The sequence below is a fragment of the Eucalyptus grandis genome, chromosome 8 (genome assembly GCF_016545825.1).
Source record: "Eucalyptus grandis isolate ANBG69807.140 chromosome 8, ASM1654582v1, whole genome shotgun sequence".
NCBI classification, from domain to species: Eukaryota; Viridiplantae; Streptophyta; class Magnoliopsida; order Myrtales; family Myrtaceae; genus Eucalyptus; species Eucalyptus grandis.
Window position 1 is genome coordinate 25,164,957 of NC_052619.1, and position 24,065 is coordinate 25,189,021.

The 24,065-nt window shown below is 39.8% G+C and overlaps 1 protein-coding gene across 2 annotated transcripts; it reads left to right on the forward strand.

The window, feature by feature from the left end:
- The first annotated feature begins 7,158 nt into the window (after window positions 1-7,158).
- Window positions 7,159-14,683, forward strand: LOC108954399. Of its 2 annotated transcripts, none has more exons than XM_039299492.1 (5): window positions 7,159-7,633; window positions 7,706-7,714; window positions 14,078-14,278; window positions 14,356-14,420; window positions 14,557-14,683. In XM_039299492.1, exons 1-5 carry the CDS (start codon window positions 7,587-7,589, stop codon window positions 14,619-14,621), a joined length of 387 nt encoding a protein of 128 aa, XP_039155426.1. In that variant the 5' UTR covers window positions 7,159-7,586; the 3' UTR covers window positions 14,622-14,683. The 2 variants fall into 2 exon arrangements, with proteins under 2 accessions (XP_039155426.1, XP_039155427.1); XM_039299493.1 differs by having other exon boundaries at window positions 14,522-14,638.
- Window positions 14,684-24,065: the final 9,382 nt, after the last annotated feature.

The following is a 24,065-nucleotide window of genomic DNA, read 5'->3' on the forward strand; positions in this document are numbered from 1 at the left end:
CTATGGATTCCTGCTTCCCTCATGAAGCGCGTATCCGCGGGAAGGTATTCAAGGAAATTTTTCTTCTTTTTCTACAATCACCTTGGTAGAGGAAAGCAGCTTTTCTGTTTTTGAAATGAATTGGAGGCTAGTTCGCATTGAAACACCCATCTCTGCGACCTTATTAACACTGTCCACTATGTGGGAAGAACTTGTCCACTCTCAATTACAAAAGACTGCCGCGATTTGCACTTATTTACTTTCTTATCTTAACGGATGCTTCTTGGTGAGAATACGCCCATTTAACTGTAAAAGCTCATTTTCGGAATTTAGGATACTGTTACTCAAAGTGCAAACAGTTTGAGAGAGAGAAGTTTGACTATCGGAATTTCTTGGGAATTTTTTTGATAAAATGATCTACAAGTTTTGTTTCCCGACACTGATGTGCTTCTTTTGATTGACTGAACTATACATGATGCTCTCCATGCGCATGATGACCAGAAATTTCGGGCAAGAGCAGATAAATAGATTGATCGAGATCAAGAGAAACCATGAACGAGAATAAGAGCTTGTGTCACTCATGAGTAAATATTTCCTTGTAACCTCATTGAACCGTGCTCTATTGAATTCATTTCATAATTAAATTAAAGAAAATCTAATAGAAACGGATACAAGTATAACTAATAGTAGGGGCAGATGAGAGCTTGACACCTTTTCTTTGGATGTCACGCTTTTTCTGCTTGTTGGCTAGGTATTCTCCATGACTTCCATATAGACAGGCGATTACAAAGTTGGCGTTCGGAGTTCCACAGGCCCTAGGCCACATATCATCTGAAGGGCAAAGCATTCCACGATATGAAGCTTCATCAACCCAAGTCTTTTGATGTTGAACAGATCAAACGACAGACTATCTTATGCTGTTTATTGTCCTTCTTACGGTTAGTATGAATTCACTCTTTGATTTATTGTTGAGCCTGCTTTTTCCAGTGGAATTCATTCATACTTACCCATAAGAAAATATGATTTTGACTTAAATAATTGCAGTTAAATGGTGCCTAAGTTAGAGGCTTCCCTACCCAACACTCTAGACTCCCGTGACCTCAGGACTTGAAAGAACGATAGCGATTAAAGAAAGTGCAGAGTAGGAGGTGATGACGATGAAAGGGGAGCAGGTGAGGCCACTGGAACGGGACGTCCCTGTCTATCTTCCACATTAACTTCTTATTCAAATCCAACTTTGCAAAATTTCGCCTTCTACAGACCAACCAAGTTTTTCTTTCAATTATTTTGGTGAATATTTTCTGCATCCACGCATGTCAGTTCATTTTGTGCATGTGTGGATATACGTATAGTTGGATGTTATGATGAATGAGCAAAAAAGAGATTGGTCTTGTCCGGTTGGGGTTTGTTGACACCTAAATTTTGGCTACCCGTTTAGTAATTTGTCGCATTAAGAAATTAGGGATTAATTTTATCCCTGAAAAAATATTAATTGCATAGCATATAGATTTAGGTGCATTTGTTTTTAATTTGCATTTTTTTTACATTTATTTATTGGACTGGTGGCGGATGGGTCGAATTAGTGGTTTTGGGTTTTAAATTAGCAGGCTGGGCTAGGCCCACGAAAGGAGAAAATTAACCCAAGCCCGTCGTTATGTTTAATTAATTATCTTGTGAAAATTTAAGATTTGATGCGATATTATGATGATTTTTGGAAATTAAAAAATCGCATTGTAATCTTATCTTTATCAATAGCTGATGAAATCGGCGGAGAACATTTAGGAGATAAGAAAAATAAGAGGGTTTTGTGATTCAGAGGTTATAGGAAAATCTTCGTGTATATTGAAAAGTGGATGAAATATTTCACGAAGATTTTCATCTTATTTGCCTATAAAAGGGAGCCGTATACGATGAGAGAAAGGGGCTTCTTTTCGTAAAAAAATTGAAAAGCGAAAAGAGAGAAAACAGAGAATAGGGTTTCGGTTTGTGGGAGAGGAAAAGAAAAAAAAAAAGTAGAAAGTAGAGGGGAAAGTTGCAGCAAGTGACGTGAGAAGACGGGAGAAGAGGGAAAAAAAAAAAAAAAAGCAATTGACAAGACCCTACTTGTTCATCTTCTCCAAGGGGTTCTTTTGCTGCGTATCCGCCTCAGCCCAGCCCAGCGCTGATTCCCCTCGCTGCCGAGCCACCGCCGTGCCGGCACCGCATCTCCGTGATGACGACGCCGAGCCACTCTCTGCGGTCGCAACCCGATCCCGACGCGAAGCCGATCGCCGATCCGTCGCGTGCCTCCACCTCGATCGGCGCCCCGCTCGAGGTCCCCGGCGACGAAGCCCCGGGACCCGGCTCGCGCTTCCCTTTCGCCGGTGCCGAGCCTCATCGCAGCCACCGAGGCCTCCCGCCGTCCCTGCGGCGCCCCGCCGGCGAAGCTCGTGATCCGAGCGCCGCGACGCGAGCCCATACCGACCCACGACAATCTCCTCGCCAGAGCTCCTCACCGTGCACCTGTTGTGCCCTCGCCGGAGCTCTGACGCCGGCCATCCTCCACCACGAGCCCCCTCGCCCAACCTCAGCTTCAACCTCGCGATTCGACGCTACCGCCGAATCCCTGTGCCCTGCTGCCCGGAGCTTACGCCGACGCCGATCCGCCCAATGGCTGGTCTGCTCGATCCGCGACTCCCGCACCCGGAGCCCCAGACGTACCCGATCTCCCCATCGCTCCGTTCCCCCTGCTGCTCGAATCTTTACGAGCAGCAGATCGGTGACTCGACGACGAGGTGCCCTGTTCGTGACGCCCAGTAGCCGCGCTCCACGTCCCCGCGTCGCCTGCAGTCGCCCTTGCCGAATCCCCTTTGCCGGACTGATCGGTCGGCTCCCTTGAAATCCACGGCGGTGTACGGAAAGAAGAAAAACAGAAAAAGAAAATCTGATTAGGTGGTTTTTCTTTTCTTTTATTTTACCTTTTTTAATATTCTGTTTTAGTGGAATTGTTCCTTGATATATTATTGATATCCCAATATGAAATAGTCTATCAAGCTAGGGATTGACAGTCCGATTTTCGCGCCCGAAATCCGACTCGCAAGCCCTTATAAAAATCGACAATCCAATCTCAAGCCTGAGATTTGATTCGCGATTTAAAATTAAAATTGGTCAACCCGATCTCATGCGCGAGATATGGTTCGTCAATTTTGGATATCAATCTTATCTTTTATTTGATTTACTATCGTCAAGTTGGTTGAGTCAAATCTTATTTTCGTAAAAATAAAAAATCAAAAAATCTTAATTAGGATTATGTTTGTTGTCATCTTGCATATTTAGGATTGCAATCTTATTATGAATTTTTAAATAAAAAAATCCGAAAAAGAAAGTGCATTCATTTAGGTTGTTAGTTTTTTATTTGAATTGCATGTTAATTATGTGTTAGTTTTAATTTCGAGATTAAAGAAAAACACAAAAAAAAAAATCATTGTGCATATTAGAATTGCACGCTTCATTTTAAATTTAGATCATCTTTTTTAGATAAATGGCATTTTAGATTTAGATAATGTTTTAGTTTAAATTAGGATTTAATATGACTTAATCCCTAGTTTAAATTAGATAGAATCTTAATCTAGCTAGATCATTTGAAATTTCATAAAATTTGTCTTAGGATAAATTAGTTGCAATTTCTAGGATAGATTGCATTCTTTTTTAAATAAAATAAAATAAAAAAATGTCATATGCGTATGTCATGTAGAATTAGGGCATTCTTTGCACATCATTGCATGCTAAGATTGCATATTATAGGTTTAGATAATTTCTCATAAATAGATTGCATGCTTATTAGGAAAATAAAAATCATGTGCACGTCATATAGAATTAGTTTCATACAATGCACGTCATTTAGTGATTTTTGTTAGGTGCATTTAATTAGAAATTGCCCGTCATTAGAATTAGGTCATTAGATTAATTTAGATTGCATATTTAAATGTTGCATTTCTTTAATTTCGAATCTCATAGAAAATACAAAAAAAATTATTTAGAATAAATCATTTCATGCTTAGGATAGATTACATGCTTAGTTATGTCATATTGCTTAGGTCATATAGCTAAGTCATGTTGCCATGTCATATCATTTCATGTTAAATTAGTGGCATGCATTGCATATTGCATGATTTTCATTAATTAAGTGAAAACAAAACAAAAAATTGTGTGTTAATTAGAAATCATATTTAGGACTGCTGATGTGAATTCTAAATTAACATTGCAGATGCTTTCGTTGCTTTGAGGTAAGTCCTGCAATTTATTCATTTGATTTCTTGAGTGTTAAATTGGTGGTTTGCGCACCTGCATGGTCACCTCACATGTTAAGGAATTAAAATCAATTCAAGTTGCTTGCCAAACAATTTTTTCAAAATAAAAGATGAAGGTACCGAAAGGGCGTTAGAGAAATCTAACGTAACCAAGTCCCCGAACTCACAAATCTCTGGTTCGTAGGAGTAAAGTAAATCTCTCATTACTTTACTTGGGTTTCTAATCGACCCACCAAAAATAGATTAGTGGGGACTCCTAATTAAAAAAATTGCATGTTAAGAACTTGAACCGAAAGTTGCGAATTGGTATGGGCTTGGGAGAGCCCGCGTTAAGTCTAGGCTTAACAATCCATTAGCCAAACCTTAGGTGGTCCACACCCGAAAAATTGGTCGCGACAGGGTTCGTAAACAACATCGATTATTTCTTAAAATTTGATGGTGATTGTGTATGTTAATCAATCAGTCGTGGAATAATTTCATGAACATAATGCTCTTCTTTCTTCTTTTTTTGGAGAAAATAACTTCTGAGAGTAATATTGAGACAAATAGTTCTTGTTACTTTTGTAATACTACAACATTAAATAATTACAAAAGGGAAAACAGAAAATGTACAAATATTTTCAATTACATAGGAGTGTAAGCCTCTTTGATTGTCAAAGCTTTGTCTGTTTTGCGGATAACTTAACATTTCTGGTTCAGGAAAATGATTTTTTTATGTTTGGCTGAAACTTGAAATGAACTAAAAAATATTTTTCATCGTTTAGTAAAGAAAATTAGGTACTACCGATTTACACATGAGCCGCTAGGGAATTGAGTACCAGCATCAAAGTCCCAAATCCGACCTTGATGGACCCTGTCTTCGGAGTCGAGGACTCAAGCATGAGCATGAGCATTGATCCTAGGTCTGACCTTGATGGACCTAAGCACCAAGGTCCCGAGCCTAGCCTTGATAGACTCAAGCGTAGGTGCCATGAACCCCGGCCCAACCTCGATGGACCTAGATACTGAGGACAGGGCATGGGCTCTAGGGTCCCAATCTCAACCTTGATGGACCCGAGTGTTGGTGTGAAGGACTAGGGCTCAAGCACCAAGGCTCCAACCCCAACCTTGTTGGACGTAAGCCTGGCCTTGATGGACCTGGGTGCCAGCATCTAGCCTTGATTCACCTAGGTGCAAGCATTGAGGTCTTGGATGCTTCCTATGCCCAAGCTTGGCCTTGATGGATCCCAACGAACCCCCCTAGCATCTAGACCCAAGTTGGCTGGCAAGGGCCCAAGAACAAGTGTGGGGTTTCATGCCCAAACGTAGAGTTTATGATCCAGGCACCAATATTTATTTATTTTTTGGAAAATAGTTTTGATTTTTCAATGGGAAATCATTTTCCTGAATTTAAGTAAATATTTTCTAATGACTCATTTTCCTAAGCGATTCAAATGCTATAAAATGAAGAATATTTTTTTTGGAAAATATTTTTTTGTGAAATAAGGCATAATTGTGGATTGTATTTTCCTTCTTATAATTTTCGTGATTCTTCATGGATAATCTTCATTGTGAACCGTTGCAATTTAAAAGAATCGAAATTCACATCGATCTATTCTTTGTCACAACGTGACATCATAAATATTTTTACACTTTCGAAATTTTAAAATTTCAAATAGCACTTTACTCTTGATTACGATGGAATTGTAAATCCTCATAATTACCATCCCTATTTACGACTTTATGTTGTTTGTTACAAACATGTGTCCCAACCCTTTGTAAATTGTTTCAATTAAAAAAAAAATCAAAATTTATGATGTTTTGTTCTTAGTTATAATAAATCCTTGTAAATTTCCAAATAGTGAATTGTCCTGTAATTTTCTTATTTTTATGAGTACTCGGTAGTGTAATTAAGCCGAGTCAAGTCAATACATTGGTAAGCTCGAGCTCAACTTCACCCATAGACTTGATACTCCAACCTCGACTTGAGCTTGATCAAGTATCAAATTTCTTACTTCAGCTTGACTAAAGTAGAAAAATTGAGATACTTAAACTTGACTCGACTCAACTTGATCACAATTAACATATAAATAACATTTGATCACAGTCGAGATGCTTGCCGGTGGCATCCACTGGTTGTTCCCGGCGCTGCAATACCCCGCCTCCCGGCAACGGAGGTCAAGCAGAGCTTATCGATCCCTGCGGGCCCCACCGCTTCCTTCTCTCCAATTCCCTCATCAATCTCTCTATTCTGCTTAGCCCGAAAAGCAGAAAATTAGTTTTTTTTTTTTTTGATACCCAGGGAACCCCGTACAGCCGGCAGCCGGCGGGTAAACCCTGGAGCGACGCTAGCGGAGGACCCACCACCCCGACGTCGCGCTTAAGATCCCGTGCATCCTGCGGGATTTGAACCCCTCCATCTTGGGTAGATGTCATGGGGGCTCTTATCCAGCTAGGCCACTGCAGGCGGTGGTTAAAAGCAGAAAATTAGTTTAACCTCATTTCCTTGAATAATCCTATTTTATATTTTTAGATGCTTTTTATCCCATTTTCCATAGTGACTGTGGTTTCAACTAAAATGTGGTGTGGCAAATTGTAATTTCTTTTGCTAAGTTACTGATAGATTTGGGCAGGTAAGAATTCAATTGTTCAACATGCATCGAGGAATTCCAATTTTTGATTATTTTAAAAATCTAATAAATATGATTGACCAACTTTTGAAGCAAAGCACGTGAGGGCAAGTATACTTGAATGTGCATTTGCTTACAATTTTAGGAGATAATCTGGTTTCTGTGGAGATAATGTATATATGTTACTACATGTTAACATCTGAATTTTAGCAGACACATCAAGCATAAATTTTTCTTAAAAAAATATAAATAAATAAATAAAAAGAAAAAAGAAAAGGGCTCCAATTTGGTAAAAATGGAAAAGGCCTGATCAAAGTTACCCAAGCCCGGCCAATCAATTTGTGTGGCCCAGAAATTCAATCCAATTCTTCACAAGCACAAGCCCACCAGATCATTTAAAAGCCCACCACAGCCCATAAAAATGCCCATGACACGTGAAACGGTGGAATCCTCTATCCGGTACCCTCTCCTTCGCCGGCCACCAATCGACGCCAGTGTCCACCGTTCCCCATTGCCTACCATAATCCCTCCGATCGCTGGCCGACGGAGAACCAAGAATACCAGAGCAAAGAGGAGGACACGAACAATTTCATCATCTCCGATCCAGAGGATTCCTTAGCTTCTGGACCACGAATTGACGCTAGCATTCGCGCCTCACCAGCTCCAATCGCTGAAGACTTCCATATTATCCAGTTGCTGGCCACCATAGATGAGAAAACACCGAAGCAGAGCAGGATTTTTGACAGACGAAGCTCAGTGAGATTTCTCTCTCTCTCTCTCTCTCTCTAAGAATTTCCTTAGCCTAATTCACCTTTTCGACGTTCTCAGGTCACTGACATGTTAGATGTAAAAATTCATATGCGGAAGCCAGGATCAATTGAAGACAAACCTCCAGCCATTGTTCTTGTTCGTGTTCGTCAGAAAAAACCTAAAATCAAATAAAATTGGGGACACTCTACTACCTCAATTCACTCTCGTACTGATGGTGTATTCTGAATGAGAGAGTTTGAGTTAGACTTTGTCATCACCCGTCAGAAATGAACGTACGTTCCTTTTATATCCCGTCTCCCATCAAAACGGTTACCAAATGGGCGGTTGTCACGAAAGGATACGAAGCGTGGAAAAACTTTATGTCGAACAGTTGCAACTTTAAGAGAAAATGTGGGTCTAAAATGTGGGATCACAAAAATAAATAACATTCTCCCACTTGATCCCATCATTTTCATCATACGGATTATTCAACTAATTCCACAAAATTTTTATGCTTAAAGAAAAGAAACAAAACACATGGATCATTGCGACATGTCCTCTAAGAGTGAGTAATATCTTCCATGTATCACAATGCACCTTATTTCTTTAATGTCAGCCTATATGTGACAACAAATCTTAATGAATAAACCCCATGTTTATTCCAGAACCAATGATAAATGTTATTCTCATAAACAACAAAATGTGTACACAAAAATTGAGAATCGACATTACAACTGAATAAGAGTTTCATACAACAAAAATCGTTCATATGACGACAAATTACATGATGGGACTTATTCCCATACTAGTTACATGATCCTTATACTTCATTGGTGGCATGCCTTTAGTTAAAGGATCGGCTATCATCAATTCAGTGCTAACGTGTTCAATGATCACTTTATTCTCCTTAACACGTTCCCTTATGGCTAAATGCTTAATGTCGATATGCTTACTTCGACTGCCACTTTTGGCATTTTTAGCCATAAAAACTGCAGCTGAATTGTCACAATATATTCTTAATGGCCTAGAAATAGAATCAACAATTCTAAGCCCAGCAATGAAACTCTTCAACCATACACCATGCGAGGTAGCCTCAAAACAAGAAATGAACTCAGCCTCCATAGTAGAAGTAGCAGTCAAAGTCTGCTTGGCACTTCTCCATGACACGGCTTCGCCAGTTAACATAAAAATGTATCCAAATGTTGATTTTCGTGAATCAACACAGCCCGCGAAGTCCGCATCCGAATAACCGACCACTTCCAGGTTGTCAGTCCGTCTATACATAAGCATATAGTCTTTGGAACCTTAAAGGTATCTCATTACTTTCTTTGCAGCTCTCCAGTGGTCTAAACCTGGATTACTCTGATATCTACCCAATATTCCCACAGCAAAAGCGATGTCAGGTCGAGTGCAAACTTGAGCATACATCAAGCTTCCAACAGCAGAAGCATATGAAATGTTGTACAATTGTTCCCTTTCTAGATCATTCTTCGGGCATTGGTTCAAATTGAACCTGTCACCCTTCACAATAGGTGCTATACTTGGTGAACAATCTTTCATCCGAAATCTCTCTAGGACCTTATTGATATAGGTTTCTTGAGATAGTCCTAAAATTCCTCGAGGTCTATCTCTATGGATCTTAATGCCAATGACATAAGATGCCTCACCCATATCCTTCATGTCAAAACTCTTATAGAGGAATTGTTTCACCTCATGTAGCAACCCCTTATCATTGGTTGCAAGTAGTATATCATCCACATACAGCACAAGGAAACAAATTTTGCTGCCACTAACCTTCTGGTATATACATTGATCCATGACATTCTCTATAAAACCAAATGAAGAGATGACATCATGAAACCTTAAGTACCATTGGCGGGATGCTTGTTTCAAGCCATATATAGATTTCTTAAGCTTGCACACCAAATGTTCACATTTACTAAAGGAAAATTCTTCAAGTTGTTTTATGTAAACCTCCTCCTCTAGTTCTCCATTGAGGAACGCCGTTTTCACATCCATCTGATGTAATTCCATATCAAAATGGACAACCAAAGCCAAAACAATACGAAGAGAATCTTTCTTAGATACAGGAGAAAAGTCTCGTGTAATCGATTCCTTCCTTTTGAGTGAATCCTTTGGCAACAAGTCTAGCTTTATATCTTTCAATATTACCCAATGAATCATTCTTAGTTTTGAAGACCCATTTACAACCAATAGCCTTCGCACCATTAGGTAACTGAACCAAATCCCAGACTTTGTTAGATGCCATAGAACTCATCTCTTCCTTCATGGCATTGTACCACAAATTAGATTTATCACTATCCATGGCTTGTGAAAACGTTTCGGGATCATTCTCAGCTCCAATATTATAGTCAGACTCTTGTAAATACACAATATAATCACTAGGAATAGCCGATTTCTTTATTCTAGAAGATCTTCTCAATGTTGCATCAACATTCTCTTGAGGAGTGTGTTGCTCAACTGGTTGTTCAACAGTTTTTGGTAATTGCTGAACAACTGGATCTACTAGATCAATATCAGCAGGTTGTGGAACTTCAACAATTGGTTGTTCAATAGCCAGCTGAACTGAAAGGGCATTATGAGCAACTTGAGGTGGAAGGTTGAGTGTCTGAATGATCTTCCTTAGGAACAAGATCCCTCGGTTGATCGCTCCCACTGATCAAGTCATTTTTAAGAAATTTAGCATTTCTTGATTCCACAATTCTAGTGGTATGAGATGGACAATAAAACCTGTATCCCTTAGACCTTTCGGCATATCCAATGAAATATCCACTTATGGTCCTTGGGCCAACTTCTTTTCTTGTGGATTATAAATTCTCACTTCAGATGGGCATCCCCAAACGCGCACATGATGTAAACTCGGTTTCCAACCTTTAAATAACTCAAAAGGTGTCTTTGGAACAGCCTTGGTCGGAACTCGGTTTAATATGTACACTGCCGTCTTAAGTGCTTCAGTCCATAAGAATTTAGGAAGTTTGGAGCTGCTAAGCATACTACGCACCATGTCTAATAAGGTCCGATTTCTTCTTTCCGCCACGCCATTTTGGTCCGGAGAACCAAACATAGTATATTGGGCAACTATCCCATGCTCTTGAAGAAATCTTGCAAATGGACCAGGTGCTTGTCCATCTTCAGTGTATCTACCATAGAATTCTCCACCTCTATCTGATCTCACGATCTTAATTTGCTTATTGCATTGTTTCTCTACTTCTGCCTTAAATACCTTAAAGGCATCTAATGCTTCATATTTATTATGAATCAAGTAGATATACATATAATGTGAATAATCATCTATAAAGGAGATAAAGTATTTCTGACCACATGAGTCTATATCCGGACTACAAATATCCGTGTGTATGATTTCTAATATTTCTGTACTCCTCTTGGCACCTTTCTTTGTTTTGTTAGTCTGCTTTCCCTTTATGCAGTCCACACAAGTATCACAATCAGTAAAATCTAAAGTACCGAGTACTCCATCATTTACTAATCGCTTAATTCTTTCTATGGAGATATGTCTCAATCTCCGATGCCACAACATAGAGGAATGTTCTTTCACAACACATCGTTTTATATCAGCTTTATCATGAACATGCATCGCATCATAATAGGCATTGTCTTGTAAATTAATTCGAAAAGACCATCAGACAAAGTACCACTCCCGACAATTTTAGATTTAAATGATAAACAGAAGTTTAAATCTGAAAAGTTAAAAGAGTATCCCAAAGGTACAAGTCTTGAAACTGAAATTAAGTTTCTAGAAAAACTAGGAACATAAAATGTCTTTTCCAAATTCAAAACAAAACCATTATTGAGAACTAGTTTATATGTCTCAATAGCTTCCACATGTGAACGCATCTTGTTTCCTGAATAGATGCTTTGTTCACTTTCCACTAGCTTCCTATGGTTTTGAAAACCCTACAAGGAATTCGAAATATGGATTGTAGATCCAGAATCAATCCACCAAGTGTTGTGACTTACATCAGTCATATTAGATTCATAACAAACATAAGAAATTGGATTACATTTCTTCTCGAGCCAGGCCTTAAATTTGACACAATCTTTCCTTATATGCCCCTTCTGTTTACAGAAGAAACACTTGGATTCTTTCTTAATGTCAGCTTGGGGAGGTATTTTACATTTTCCCTTATGCTTGCCATAGCCCTTATCCTTTCCTTGTATTGTCAAATGAGCACTTTCTCCCAATTCCATAATTAGTCTTTCTTCATCTTGAACACACATGGTCATGAGTTCATTAATTGACCATTTATTCTTATGTGTGTTATAAGAGATCTTGAAAGGTGCATACTGTTGTGGGAGAGTGTTCAGAATATATTACACAAGGAAGGATTTAGATATGTCAACCTCAAGGTTCTTAAGCCGAGCTGCAATATTCCTCATTTGCATGATGTGCTCACGCACACCTCTAACACTAGTGAGCTTCAATGATGAAAACTTCACAATCAGGGTCATGGCATGCGCCTTCTCAGAACTTTCAAACTATGCATCTATGGCCTCCAATAAAGCCTTAGCATTGCTATGCTTAGCAATTGAACCACGAATACTAGGAGATATCTTAGCTCTTATAAACATGGCACAAACGCGGTTGGACCACTCCCATTGGTTATAAAGAGCTATCTCAGCTGGAGTGCTCGAATTAGTAGGAGCAGGTGGTTCGTCTTTCCTTATAGCATAATCAATGTCCATCCACCCCAATTGAAGAAGAACTGACTCCTTCCAAACTTTATAGTTCTCACCATTCAGTATGGGAACATCAAACTTAAATTCAGAGAAATTCACAGGTTGCGAAACTGCATATCAAATAATTATGCTTATGTCACAAAATTTGAGGCAAATATAAATAAATCATGTTTTACCAATGTAAACATGTCACAATATGAATCACATGACATAAAAACTACTGTGGGCTAAGTTTTTAATTTAAATAGATTCATAATTACTTCATGAAGAAACTACCATATTATATGCCTTTTCTTAATCCCTGTGGGTAAATTAAGAAAAATAATATGATATTTCATCCTAATTAATCATATTAATATAATGAAAATTCATGTGGAATAAAATTCATCATATTAATATAATTAATTACAATCAATGTCCATTTCTAAATATGATCCCGAGGCTTTTAATATATAATTTAATTAATTAAAGATGATGTGGCCACTCCCTAATTAATTAAATATATGGACCATTGGACATTTAATTTCATGCACAAAATATTCATAAAATACATGAAATGACAAAATAGTAAATAAAAACATCGAAGGGCAGAACAGTAAATAAATCGGCCAAGGGCATGATTGCAAAAATTTAAAATGAATGGGGCAAAAAGGTAAAAGCAGCCGCGGGTGGGAGACGACGGGCGCGTGCCGAGCACGCGCGCGTCCAGCGCTCGGCGCGTGCCGAGCACGCGCTAGAATCCGCGCGGGCGCGTGTCCACACGCGCGTAATGTTTGCCGCGCGAGTGAGAGCGCGTTGCGCGTGGATTCCACGCGCCTGCAACCGCAGCGCGCACGCGTCGGCTCCACGTGCCTTCTTCCTCGCGAACAGAAGCGTTTTCTTCGCCGTTTTTCGCCGTTTCGCCGCAGTTTCGCCGGCCGTTTCTTCTCCGGCAGCCCATCTCAGACACAAATTAATAATGGGTTTTGAAGAGCATGCCGGCATGACCACATGGGTCCAAGTTTCGGCGAAAATGATTAAAAAATTGGCCCCAAATCAAACGAAAATTTCCCAAAACACAATTTCCCCAACCACCGCAACTTCCGCCGCCCGATTAGCCTCCGGCGAACACCGATAATGCCAAAATAACTCATGATTAATATTCCTTATGGCGGTGCGACCGTACGGGTCCGAATTCGAGGGGTGGGTCGCCGGATTTTGCCCGGAATCGGCGAATTTCTCTTGGCCTCAAAACTTCAAGTTACTGTTTATGTTCTAAAAGCCCGAATATACACCGAAAATACACCAAAAATACACAAAAATACACCAAAAATACACAAAAATACAACAAAACAAGACAGAGGCTCTTAACATGCTCTGATACCAAATGTTAGACATAAAAATTCATATGCGGAAGCCAGGATCAATTGAAGACAAACCTCCAGCCATTGTTCTTGTTCGCGTTTGTCAGAAAAAACCTAAAATTAAAGAAAATTGGGGACACTCTACTACCTCAATTCACTCTCGTACTGATGGTGTATTCTGAATGAGAGAGTTCGAGTTAGACCTTGTCATCACCCGTAAAAAATGAACGTACGTTCTTTTTATATCCCGTCTCCCATCAAAACGGTTACCAAATGGGCGGTTGTCACGAAAGGGTACGAAGCGTGGAAAATTTTTATGTCGAACAGTCGCAACTTTAAGAGAAAATGTGGGTCTAAAATGTGGGATCACAAAAATAAATAACATGACAATCATCGCCGTCGCCGTTCGACTTTTCCTAGCTGAAGTCGACCTAGCTCTGTTTGCCCCTGTTTCCGAGCCAAGGAGTCCGAAGTTTTCAGCTCTTTCTCGAGACTCCTCCGCCAATGCTGATCTTCATCTCCGAAGTGTCTGGGACCTCCAGTCTCTGATTTTCTCATCCGCCGAGGCTAGAAATCCGGTCTCGCCAAGGTAAGAATACATGCTCTGTTTCGATTCTTTTATGAGCAAAAACAGAGGCCGAAAATCCTAGCTTCTATTGGTGACAGATTCAACTGCGATTGGAGTTCTATGGATGATCAGAACCTGAGGTGTTGCTGTTGTGATGGTCTAGGTATGAATTTCCATTTAGTTGTGGCATTTAGACTTCATGGTTGAGACAAAATGAATTTCCAGGTCTCAAGACTCTCGACTCTAACGGCCTCTTCTTCACAGCCAGGATGAAATTACGATGTCTTCCTTAATTTCAGAGGCAAAGACATCGGCAGCAACTTCGTGGGTCATCTATGCAAGGCCTCGGATCGGGCCGGCTTAATGACGTTCACGGGATAGCAAGGAACAAAGGAAGCGAGAGGGAATACGGCCCTCGATCATGAGGGGGATCAAAGAATCGCTCATTGCGATCATCATCTTCTCGGAGAGCTACGCTTCGTCGTCGTGGTGTTTGGAAGGGCTGGTGAAGACATTAGAGTGCAAGAAGATGAATGAACAGGTTGTGATGCATTCTACAAAGTGGAATCCAGGAAGGTAGGAGGAAGGCACGGGAAATCATGAGCAGCAAAGTACAGAAATGGAAGGAAGCTCTTGTTGGAGCTTCTAATTTGTCGGGGTGGCTTCAGGAAAGTTGGTAATTCTAATATATAATCACCTATAAAAATTGATAGACAGATCGAGACACGCTTGGCCTAATGGCGCGCTGGTCCATTCGTGCCTTCTCCTTTAGTTCGAGATTTCTTGAATTTTTTTTTTTTTTTTGGGTTATTGACGCAAGATATCAATATTACATAAGGCAGGGGTGTCAATAGGTTGGTTCTAGCCGGACACGCATTAAACCAGTCCCCGAAAAGCCCTGGTTGGGTCAGGTTAGCAAGAGCCTAGAAAATAGAAAAAGATAAATTAATGGAAAAATAGCAATAGAAGTGTCGGTCCTCCGGCGGTCAGATTTACCCACATTGCTAGGACTAGGAGTTACTTTTACTGCTCGACCTCTGTAGTTTGAATTTCTTGATAAAACTTTTAATTTTAATTGTGCAGACAAACATTTGGAGTAGCTGATTAGGCGTTGTGACATAATGTTTATACCGAGATCTCGCCGGGCTTGCTGCCGGCCTTCTCAACACAATGGGAAATACTTTTGTGGATTCATGTCCAATAAATCAAACGCATGACAAGTATTTATCTTTTGAAACTCACCTGAGACATTCTAAGATACACATAATCGGCTGTTTTGATTCACCCGATCAAATGGACGGCATCCAAGGAAGAAACTCCCCAGCGCATTGAAGTTTGTGGGGGAGTGCATCGAAATTCTACTTTTCTTGTGAAGTTCAATAGACAATTGTTTGGCTGTGACAAACATGCGTTCTATCTAAAATGTTCTTGGCATATTTCAAGAGTGACTTTTCATCAACCAATTTTTATTTTTTGTTTGGGTGTGACAATAATTAGGGTTGCCGTGATGTCGAATAGTGTCATATCGATACTTGAAGGAGAAGTCTCTTTAGATATATCTATATTTAATTTTTGCCATAGATAGTACCGACAACTAGATGCTATGCAAAAAGGTCAACAGTTATACAACTTTATGTACGAAGGCAATCCATCACATCCATACGTGACAGGTAATCGGTTAATTTTCTTTTTCTTATGGGTCAAGTATAGTTGGTAAATTTTCAACATATATTGTATAGATAGATAGATGCTCTGCTAAAAGGTCAAATTATAGAACTTCACAAATCATTTCCTCGGAATTATTAATTTTTCAATCCACGCTATTTACGAATTTTTTTCAAAGTATCTTAGTACCGATTTTTTTCCTATTCAAAATTTTTTTGAGTCCTTAATATTAAATTTTTCCTATGCATGGCAGACATGTGTCCCTTATATGACTCTTAAAGATCCAGCTATCACATTAACATATTATTAATTCACGTTCATGTATATTTGATGCATGAATCATGAGAAAATTCCAAAAGCAAGTGGGCAGTTTCAAAATGTTCGAACTAAAATTTAGAATAATGCCATGTAAAAACTTGTTCAAATTGTCATCTATTCAATTAGCGTCAACAGAAAATGGATTGCTCATGCAAGTAGCCTTTGTGTATTCATGTTCCTAAGATCCATTTGTAACAAAAAAAGCATAACAAAATCTTCCCATGTAAAAGGGTGCTTAAAATAATTAAAAGAAACTCACAGTTTAATAAACATATTTTTGGGAAGCGCCACATTTATGTGGAGGAGTGCGTGCTTAGATAATTTGGGAGGTGGACCGGTTTAGATGTGCAAAGAATGACCCGTATATGCCTTAATCGCCTAACCACAAAAACCAATATGAGCCTTTTTTAAATTTCTACAAAGGCATCCATTTCAAGAAAAAAAATATATCCCATGCCTTCATGGTCTTCAAATAGAAAAGTGGAATGCATCTTTCTTCGAAAAATCTGGCATATATATGGGCTTTCCTATCATAGGAAGGCACGATCATATTATAACGATCGTAAGTAGTAGAAATTATTTAAATTCCACAAAACTATTAAAACTAGCACATCGTCATCGAACTTGTTTTTTTCTAGGAAGAGCTAAAATCTAGACTAGAGAGGGAGAAAAGTACCAAAAAGGTCATAAACCTATTACATTGGTACCAATTCAGTCATAAACTTTTCAATTTGATCACTTCAGTCATAAACCTTTTAATATTGATACCAATTCAGTCCATTTGGCCAATTTTGGCCGGCCGGCACTGACGTGGACGTTTGTGACATCCCAGATTTTCAACTCTGTTTTCTATTAAATAAATCGGGCATTTCATTGACACGCCTATAGGACTGTTCTCAGAATTAATTACTCTCGAGATAACTAGGCTACTTGGGGAAACTAATAAGGATTTTAAGGCAAATAAACTTGAGAATTCGACTAAGAATCGGCTTCTCAACCGTGTCTATCTTTAGAAGCCATTGCGGCACAGTATAAAATCGATTTGAAATCAGAAATAGGCTGGTTCGACAGAGATGTGTGGCTAATCGTGGGTGACACCACTAAATTGGAAAATTCTCGTCGACTGGCACTAGATTGATTTTCTTATTGTTTTGGTACCCTGTGTCCGTATTTAGATCCTCGAGATTTTCATGACAACCGAGAGTCGCCAATGAGTCAAGTGGATTCATCATGGCTTGAAGAAAATCGATTACGGGTCATTTGCACTAAAAATGCCTGAAAGTTACCCGGTAGTCTAGGTCACGCTAAAAACTTGTCGAATGGAAATTAACCGTGAATTTAAGTTCGATTTCAGAAATTAAAGATTCTGTCATGTCACAATAAATTCTAGGAGTGTCGACTCAGTCTCAGAAGATTTTTTGGAGATTCCGAGATTTTTACGGAAAATCGTTCGGACATCACGGAAAATTAACAGAAATTCGTATGGACCGAATTTAAGCGAGTTTGGACTTTCAAGCCGAGCCTCTGGGTGTTGGGTACTTACAGAAAATTCTACGAGAATTATCTTTATCGAAATTGGACTTCGATTTGGAGATTTTGTGGATAAATTGAAGCTTAAATTGAAAATTTTGGATCTATGGTGAGGGCAGCATATTTTGGCATCAATATTAGATTTATTGGTGGAAATTTAGTTGGAAAGAAATAGGGAACATGCAATCAATGTAAGGGATTGGATTGCTTGACTTTTGTTCCTTCCTCTTCAACTTGCCGTGCACGCTTGGCCGGCCTTTCTCTTCTTCGTGCGAGCTGCCCCTCCTCAACCGAAGCTGCAGCTCTTTTCTTCATTCACTTTTTCCTTTCTGCCATGTCTTCTTCCACCAACCTGCTTCTCCATTTTCGTTCTTCCCTTTGCCGCACGATCAGTCCACTTCAGCAAAGTGGTTGACCGCCTTCACCGCCCACGATCCCACCGAGAAGTCCAGCGTCGTCGTCCGTGGTTCTCCACCAACAGCACGCATCCGCGAGCAGCTTCCCCAGCAGCTCACTCCGGCTGCCACGTCCTCAGCGTCATCGCCCTCAGTCAACCATCAACCGAAGGCCACAGTCGTGGACTCTTCTCCTGCAGTTCGTGGTTCTTTACTTCTCATCCACCGAATTCTTACAGCCGTCTTCACACTCACACCCACGAAGCCAGCCTACCGCTGCCACTGATCCATTTCCGAGCTTCTCCGGTCAACAAAAGAACTCTCCACCGGTTTGTTGACCACCAGCGTCCACCGAAGAAGCCAGCTGCCATCTTCTTCTTTCGGTTTTGGTGCACTGTCCAGCAGCCCGAAGTCCTCTGCCCCATTTGCTGCCATCGAAGACCCCTAGCAACGTCCACCGAAGCTCCCTCCTTCGAAGACTTTGCTGCTCGCGTGCGTCTCTTCCAGCTCTGCCACGTTCAGCCCACGTTCCACGGAGACTCACGCCTGCATCGCCAGACCAGGCCCACCAACGACCGATGCCCACCGATTTTCTCTCTCTCTCGCTGTCCCCACGCTGGTCAACGAACCAGCTACTTCTCCCCATCTTTGACCGCGACACCCACCAACGGACGCCAGCAGCTGCTTCCGCCATCTTCGATCCTCCTGCCCAGTTTACTGTCTCCATCTAGCCGTGTGAATCGCATGAAGCAAGCCGTGGATTCCAGTACCTTCGGCCCACCAACAGCCCAATTGAGTTCAGAAAATTGAGGAATGAAAACTTTCCTTGTTTAAATGGTACAAAGACAAAAGAAATGGAGGGAGAATGGAAGAAAATTTAGATTCCTTCGAGGATTTGTTGACACCTAAATTTTGGTGACCCTTTTTAATTATTAGTTGCATTAAAAATTAGGGATTAATTTTAACCTCTAAAAAAAATATTAGTTAATTAATTAATTGCATAGCATATAGTTTTAGGTGCATTTTATTTTAATTTGCATTTTATCTATTGGACCGTGTGGCGGATGAGTTCAAATTAGATGGATCAGGCCCACGAAGCGGCGGGTTGGCCAAGCCGTGTTTTTTAAAAATTAAAAATTATCTCATATGAATATAATATTTTAAATTTTTTTTTCCGAGATATGAATCTTTTTAGATAGGGCAGATGGTTAAAAAATATTGCGATTTGGCCTTGAAAGATTTGGATTTAGAAAAAATCTCATCTTAATCTTGAATCCTTATCAGTATGGGATGAATTTTATGAAAAAATATTGCGATATTGTGATTTATCTTTGCGAGATTTGGGATTTTCGAGAAAATATTCATCGTAATCTTAAATCTTTATCAATAGTGATCGGTTGGTGAAAATGTATCGCAGATGTAGATTTGAAGGGGAAATCGAAAGCTTATCTCTTACCCCTATAAAAGCAACCGTGTACGATGACCAAAGGAGGGAGCTTCGTTGAAAAAATTAAGAAAAAAGTCAAGAGAGAAGAGCAGAAAAAAGGAAAAAGCTTCTGCAGAAAGGGGGAGAAAAGAGAAGTACAGAGAGAAAGTGACGTGAGAGGAGACAGGAGGAGAGAGAAAGAAATAAAAAGAAGAAGGAAGAAGCACTGTTCTTCTTCCCGGTGGGTTCGACGCCGCCCGCGCTGCTGCCCTTCGGACGCCGCCGCTTCGCCCTACCGAAGCCGCCGATCTCACCCCCTCGAAAGCCCGACGCCGCTGCGCCACCGCGAGCACCGTTGCCGCACCTTACCACCGCCGCGCCTCTGCACCCGCGAACCGCCGTTGCCCGCCGGGGTCACGGTGTCGCTGTCTTGACGCCTGACCCGTGCTGCGCCGACGCCACCGAACTGCACCTGCTCCGAGATCCCGTCGCGCCTACCGCCGCCTGAGCCCTCGCCAACTCTCGTTGAAGCCGCGCCAGATCCGGACGCCCACCCGGCGTCGCACCGCCTTGCAGCAGCCTCCGTCGACGACTCGCGCCACCATAACGTCGAGCCTCGCCGCGCCTTCTTCGCGAGCAACCCGCGACGCCATCCCAGCCGTCCGTGACTCCCCTTGCCGACGCCGCTCGGATCCAAACCCCCGCACAGCACCCGCTGTTTGCAATTGGCGGTGACCCGCGAGTCCCCTTTCCGAACTCCGCCACCTTCGCCGCCGGAGTTTCTTCCCGCGAGACCTCGATTCGCTGCCCCTCACCGGAGCCGGTGACCAGCCGCATGGACACGAAGTTTGAAAGGGATAAAAGGAAAAGAAATCATTTAGGTAGTTCCTTTTTTATTTACTTTATTTATATATTTTTTAATGTTATTCTCATTTATTTTATTTTTCTTTAGTAGGATTATTCCTAAATATGTTCCAACATGAAAGTCCCCCTCAAGCAAGGGATTGATAGTCCGATTTTCGCGCCCGAAATCCGACTCGCAATCCCTTATAAAAATCGACAATCCAATCTCAAGCCCGAGATTTGATTCGCGATTTAAAATTAAAATTGGTCAACCCGATCTCATGCGCGAGATACGGTTCGCCAATTTTAGATATCAATATTATCTTGCTTGATTTGATATCGTGTGTTTGGATCAATTTTATTTTCATTAAATAAAAAAATCAAAAAGAAAAATCCGTAAGGACTAGGTTTGTTTTTGTTATCTTGCATATTAGGATTGCAATCTTATTATGAATTTTTAAATAAAAAATCCAAAAAAAGAAAGTGCAATCATTTAGGCTGTTAGTTTTTTATTTGAATTGCATGTTAATTATGTGTTAGTTTTAATTTCGAGATTAATTAAAAAAAAAACATAAAAAAATCATTGTGCATATTAGATTAGAATTGCATGCTTCATTTAAATTTAGATCATTTTTTTAAAGATAAATGGCATTTAGATTTAGATAATGTCTTAGTTTAAATTAGGATTTAATATGACTTAATCCCTAGTTTAAATTAGATAGAATCTTAATCTAGCTATAGATCATTTGAAATTTAATAAAATTTGTCTTAGGATAAATTAGTTGCAATTTCTAGGATAGATTGCATTTTTTTTAATAAAAAATGTCATATGCATATGTCATGTAGAATTAGGGCATTCTTTGCATGTCATTGCATACTAAGATTGCATATTATTGGTTTAGATAATTTCTCCTAAATAGGTTGCATGCTTATTAGGAAAATAAAAATCATGTGCACGTTATATAGAATTAGTTTCATACAATGCACGTCATTTAGTGATTTTTGTTAGGTGCATTTAATTAGAAATTGCCCGTCATTAGAATTAGGTCATTAGATTAATTTAGATTGCATATTTAAATGTTGCATTTCTTAAATTTCGAATCTCATAGAAAATACAAAAAAATTATTTAGAATAAATCATCTCATGCTTAGGATAGATTACATGCTTAGTTATGTCATATTGCTTAGGTCATATAGCTAAGTCATGTTGCCATGTCATATCATTTCATGTTAAATTAGTGGCATGCATTGCATATTGCATGATTTTCATTAATTAAGTGAAAACAAGACAAAAAAATTGCGTGTTAATTAGAAATCATATTTAGGACTGCTGATGTGAATTCTAAATTAACATTGCAGATGCTTTCGTTGCTTTGAGGTAAGTTCGCATCATTTATTCATTTACTTTCTTGAGTGTTAAATTGGTGGTATGCGCACATGTATGATCACCTTACATGTTAGGAAGTTTATTTAAAATCAATTCAATTGCCAAACATTTTTGAAAATAAAAAGAATGGTACCGAAAGGGCATTAGAGAAATCTAGTGTAACCAAGTCCCCGTACCCTTAGTCTCTGGTTCGTAGGAGTAAAGTAATTCTCCCATTATTTTACTTAGGTGTCTAATCGACCTACCATAAACTGATTAGTGGCGACTCCTAAATAAAATCAATTTACATGTTAAGAATTCGAACCTAAGTCGCGAATTGGTATGGGCTTGGGAGAGCCCGAGTTAAGTCTAGGCTTAACAATCCATTAGCCAAACCCTAGGTGGTTCAAACTCCCCGAAAAAAATTGGTCGCGACAAGGACCATAAAACACTTTCTCCCAAAGATGGGGAGGAATGAAAGGAAATGCTTGCAAGAGCCCTCTTGTCGAAAATAATTCCCTATTTTACAAAAAAAAAAAAAAAGAGCAATAGGAAACAAGAGGGGTCTTGCAAGCATTTCCTTTCATTTCCCCCTCCCCATTTTACAAAAAAATAATTCCCTATTAAACACGTTAGTAACCTTTGATTTATTTTGTCATCTTTAAAACATCCTAAGGGATTTCCTGACACCCAATGACAGTGAAGTTCATGATGGGCACCACGATCATGGTGCTTTGTTCTTTTCTTGAGGCTAACACCAATGAGAATATTGATAATGCTAACTATGACAACGTTGCTGGGTCTTCTATTAGTCATTAGCTATTAGAGAGCTTCTAATATTTATTGATTGCATTTCGGGATTTTTCCCGACCCGTCTCGGGCTTCAATTAGGCATTACGGGCCTAAATTGGATTTTTAATATTTATTTATTTATTTTTCGAAATTAATTACTTAATTATTTATTTTTCTGGAAATTCAAACGGGATGACCGATGACCGAAATTTCACGATGATTGTCGTGGTGCAGTCCGTTTATTTATTTGAGCTCCACATTGTGCTGAATTGAATTAATTGTGCAATTTGAGGAATTGTTCCTTAATTGATTGAAATTGAGTATAATTGAATAATTGATTGGTAGATAGCTGCGTATGGTTATTTAACCTTTATAATGCTTTGATGAGTTGTAAAGCGGAAAGAATCGTGAGAGTGAACTGGGAATTCTCTTGGCTGAGACCGATCAGGTACGAAGTATAGACATGTGTGGTTCGATGATTAAGGATATCACTGTGTGAAAACGATGCCTTAAAGAACGCACGTAGACTGTCTATGACTTGTGATAAGCGTGGTTCGATGATTAAGAATATCACTGTGCGAAAACGACGCCTTAAAGAACGCACGTAGACTATCTGTGATCTATGACGGGCGTGGTTCGGTGATGAGGAATATCACTGGCGAAAACGGCGCCTTAAAGAACACACGTAGACTATCTATTACCGATATCGCCTTGTAAAAACGGCGCCCTTGAAAGGACATGTGGTTCGGTGATTGAGGATATCACTAGTGAAAACAGTGCCTTAAAGAACGAATGGTGTCGGTAATCGATATGTCATTTGGCGAAAACGATGCCCGAGAAACACATGTGATTTGGTGAATAAGTATACCATTTGGGAATCATGGTATGAGTGGGGATGACTTAGAGATGATCCGACTGATATGTAATCGACTATGTCGATTGATCATTGCTTTGATATGATGTTGTGAATTGATTGATTGAATAGAAATGACTGGTGAATGGTTTGATTGAGGCGTAATCGATTAGGTCGATTTGATCGATGCTTCGATCTGTGATGTGATTGCTTGGGTGCTTATTTTATCTGTGCTAATATGCAGGTGAAATCTGAGGCCAAGGTAAGTCCTCTGACTTCTGTTGTGCATAGGCAGCCCTAAGGTGTATTGGTTTACTAATCGGGTCTTAGGGGGTAAAACTTGCTAAGACATTGTCTCATTGGTTATTGAATAACCATTTCACGTCCCTAGATGCAATAGACTTGGATTTTGAATATCTCGAAAGTCCGGTGTAGTCTGCTGAAGGCTCCAATTGGAGTGTGGAGGATGATGAAGAGGAGGACAGGAACCCGTAGCTCGTAGAACTCCACTTCTGCTTATAGACCTTGTTTTTAAACTGGCTTAAGTTGAATTGGACTTAATAGTTCACCTTGTATATATATGTGCATTGGTTTGCAATGTATTTAAGAGTGAATGTTTT

Excerpts from the sequence above, each read along its gene's own strand:
- LOC108954399 (XM_039299492.1), top strand. The coding sequence starts at position 7,587 with ATGAGAAAACACCGAAGCAGAGCAGGATTTTTGACAGACGAAGCTCA. Across the intron at positions 14,279-14,355 it reads AGAAATCCGGTCTCGCCAAG|ATTCAACTGCGATTGGAGTT; the intron begins GTAAGAATACAT and ends TATTGGTGACAG. Across the intron at positions 14,421-14,556 it reads TTGCTGTTGTGATGGTCTAG|AGGCAAAGACATCGGCAGCA; the intron begins GTATGAATTTCC and ends CCTTAATTTCAG.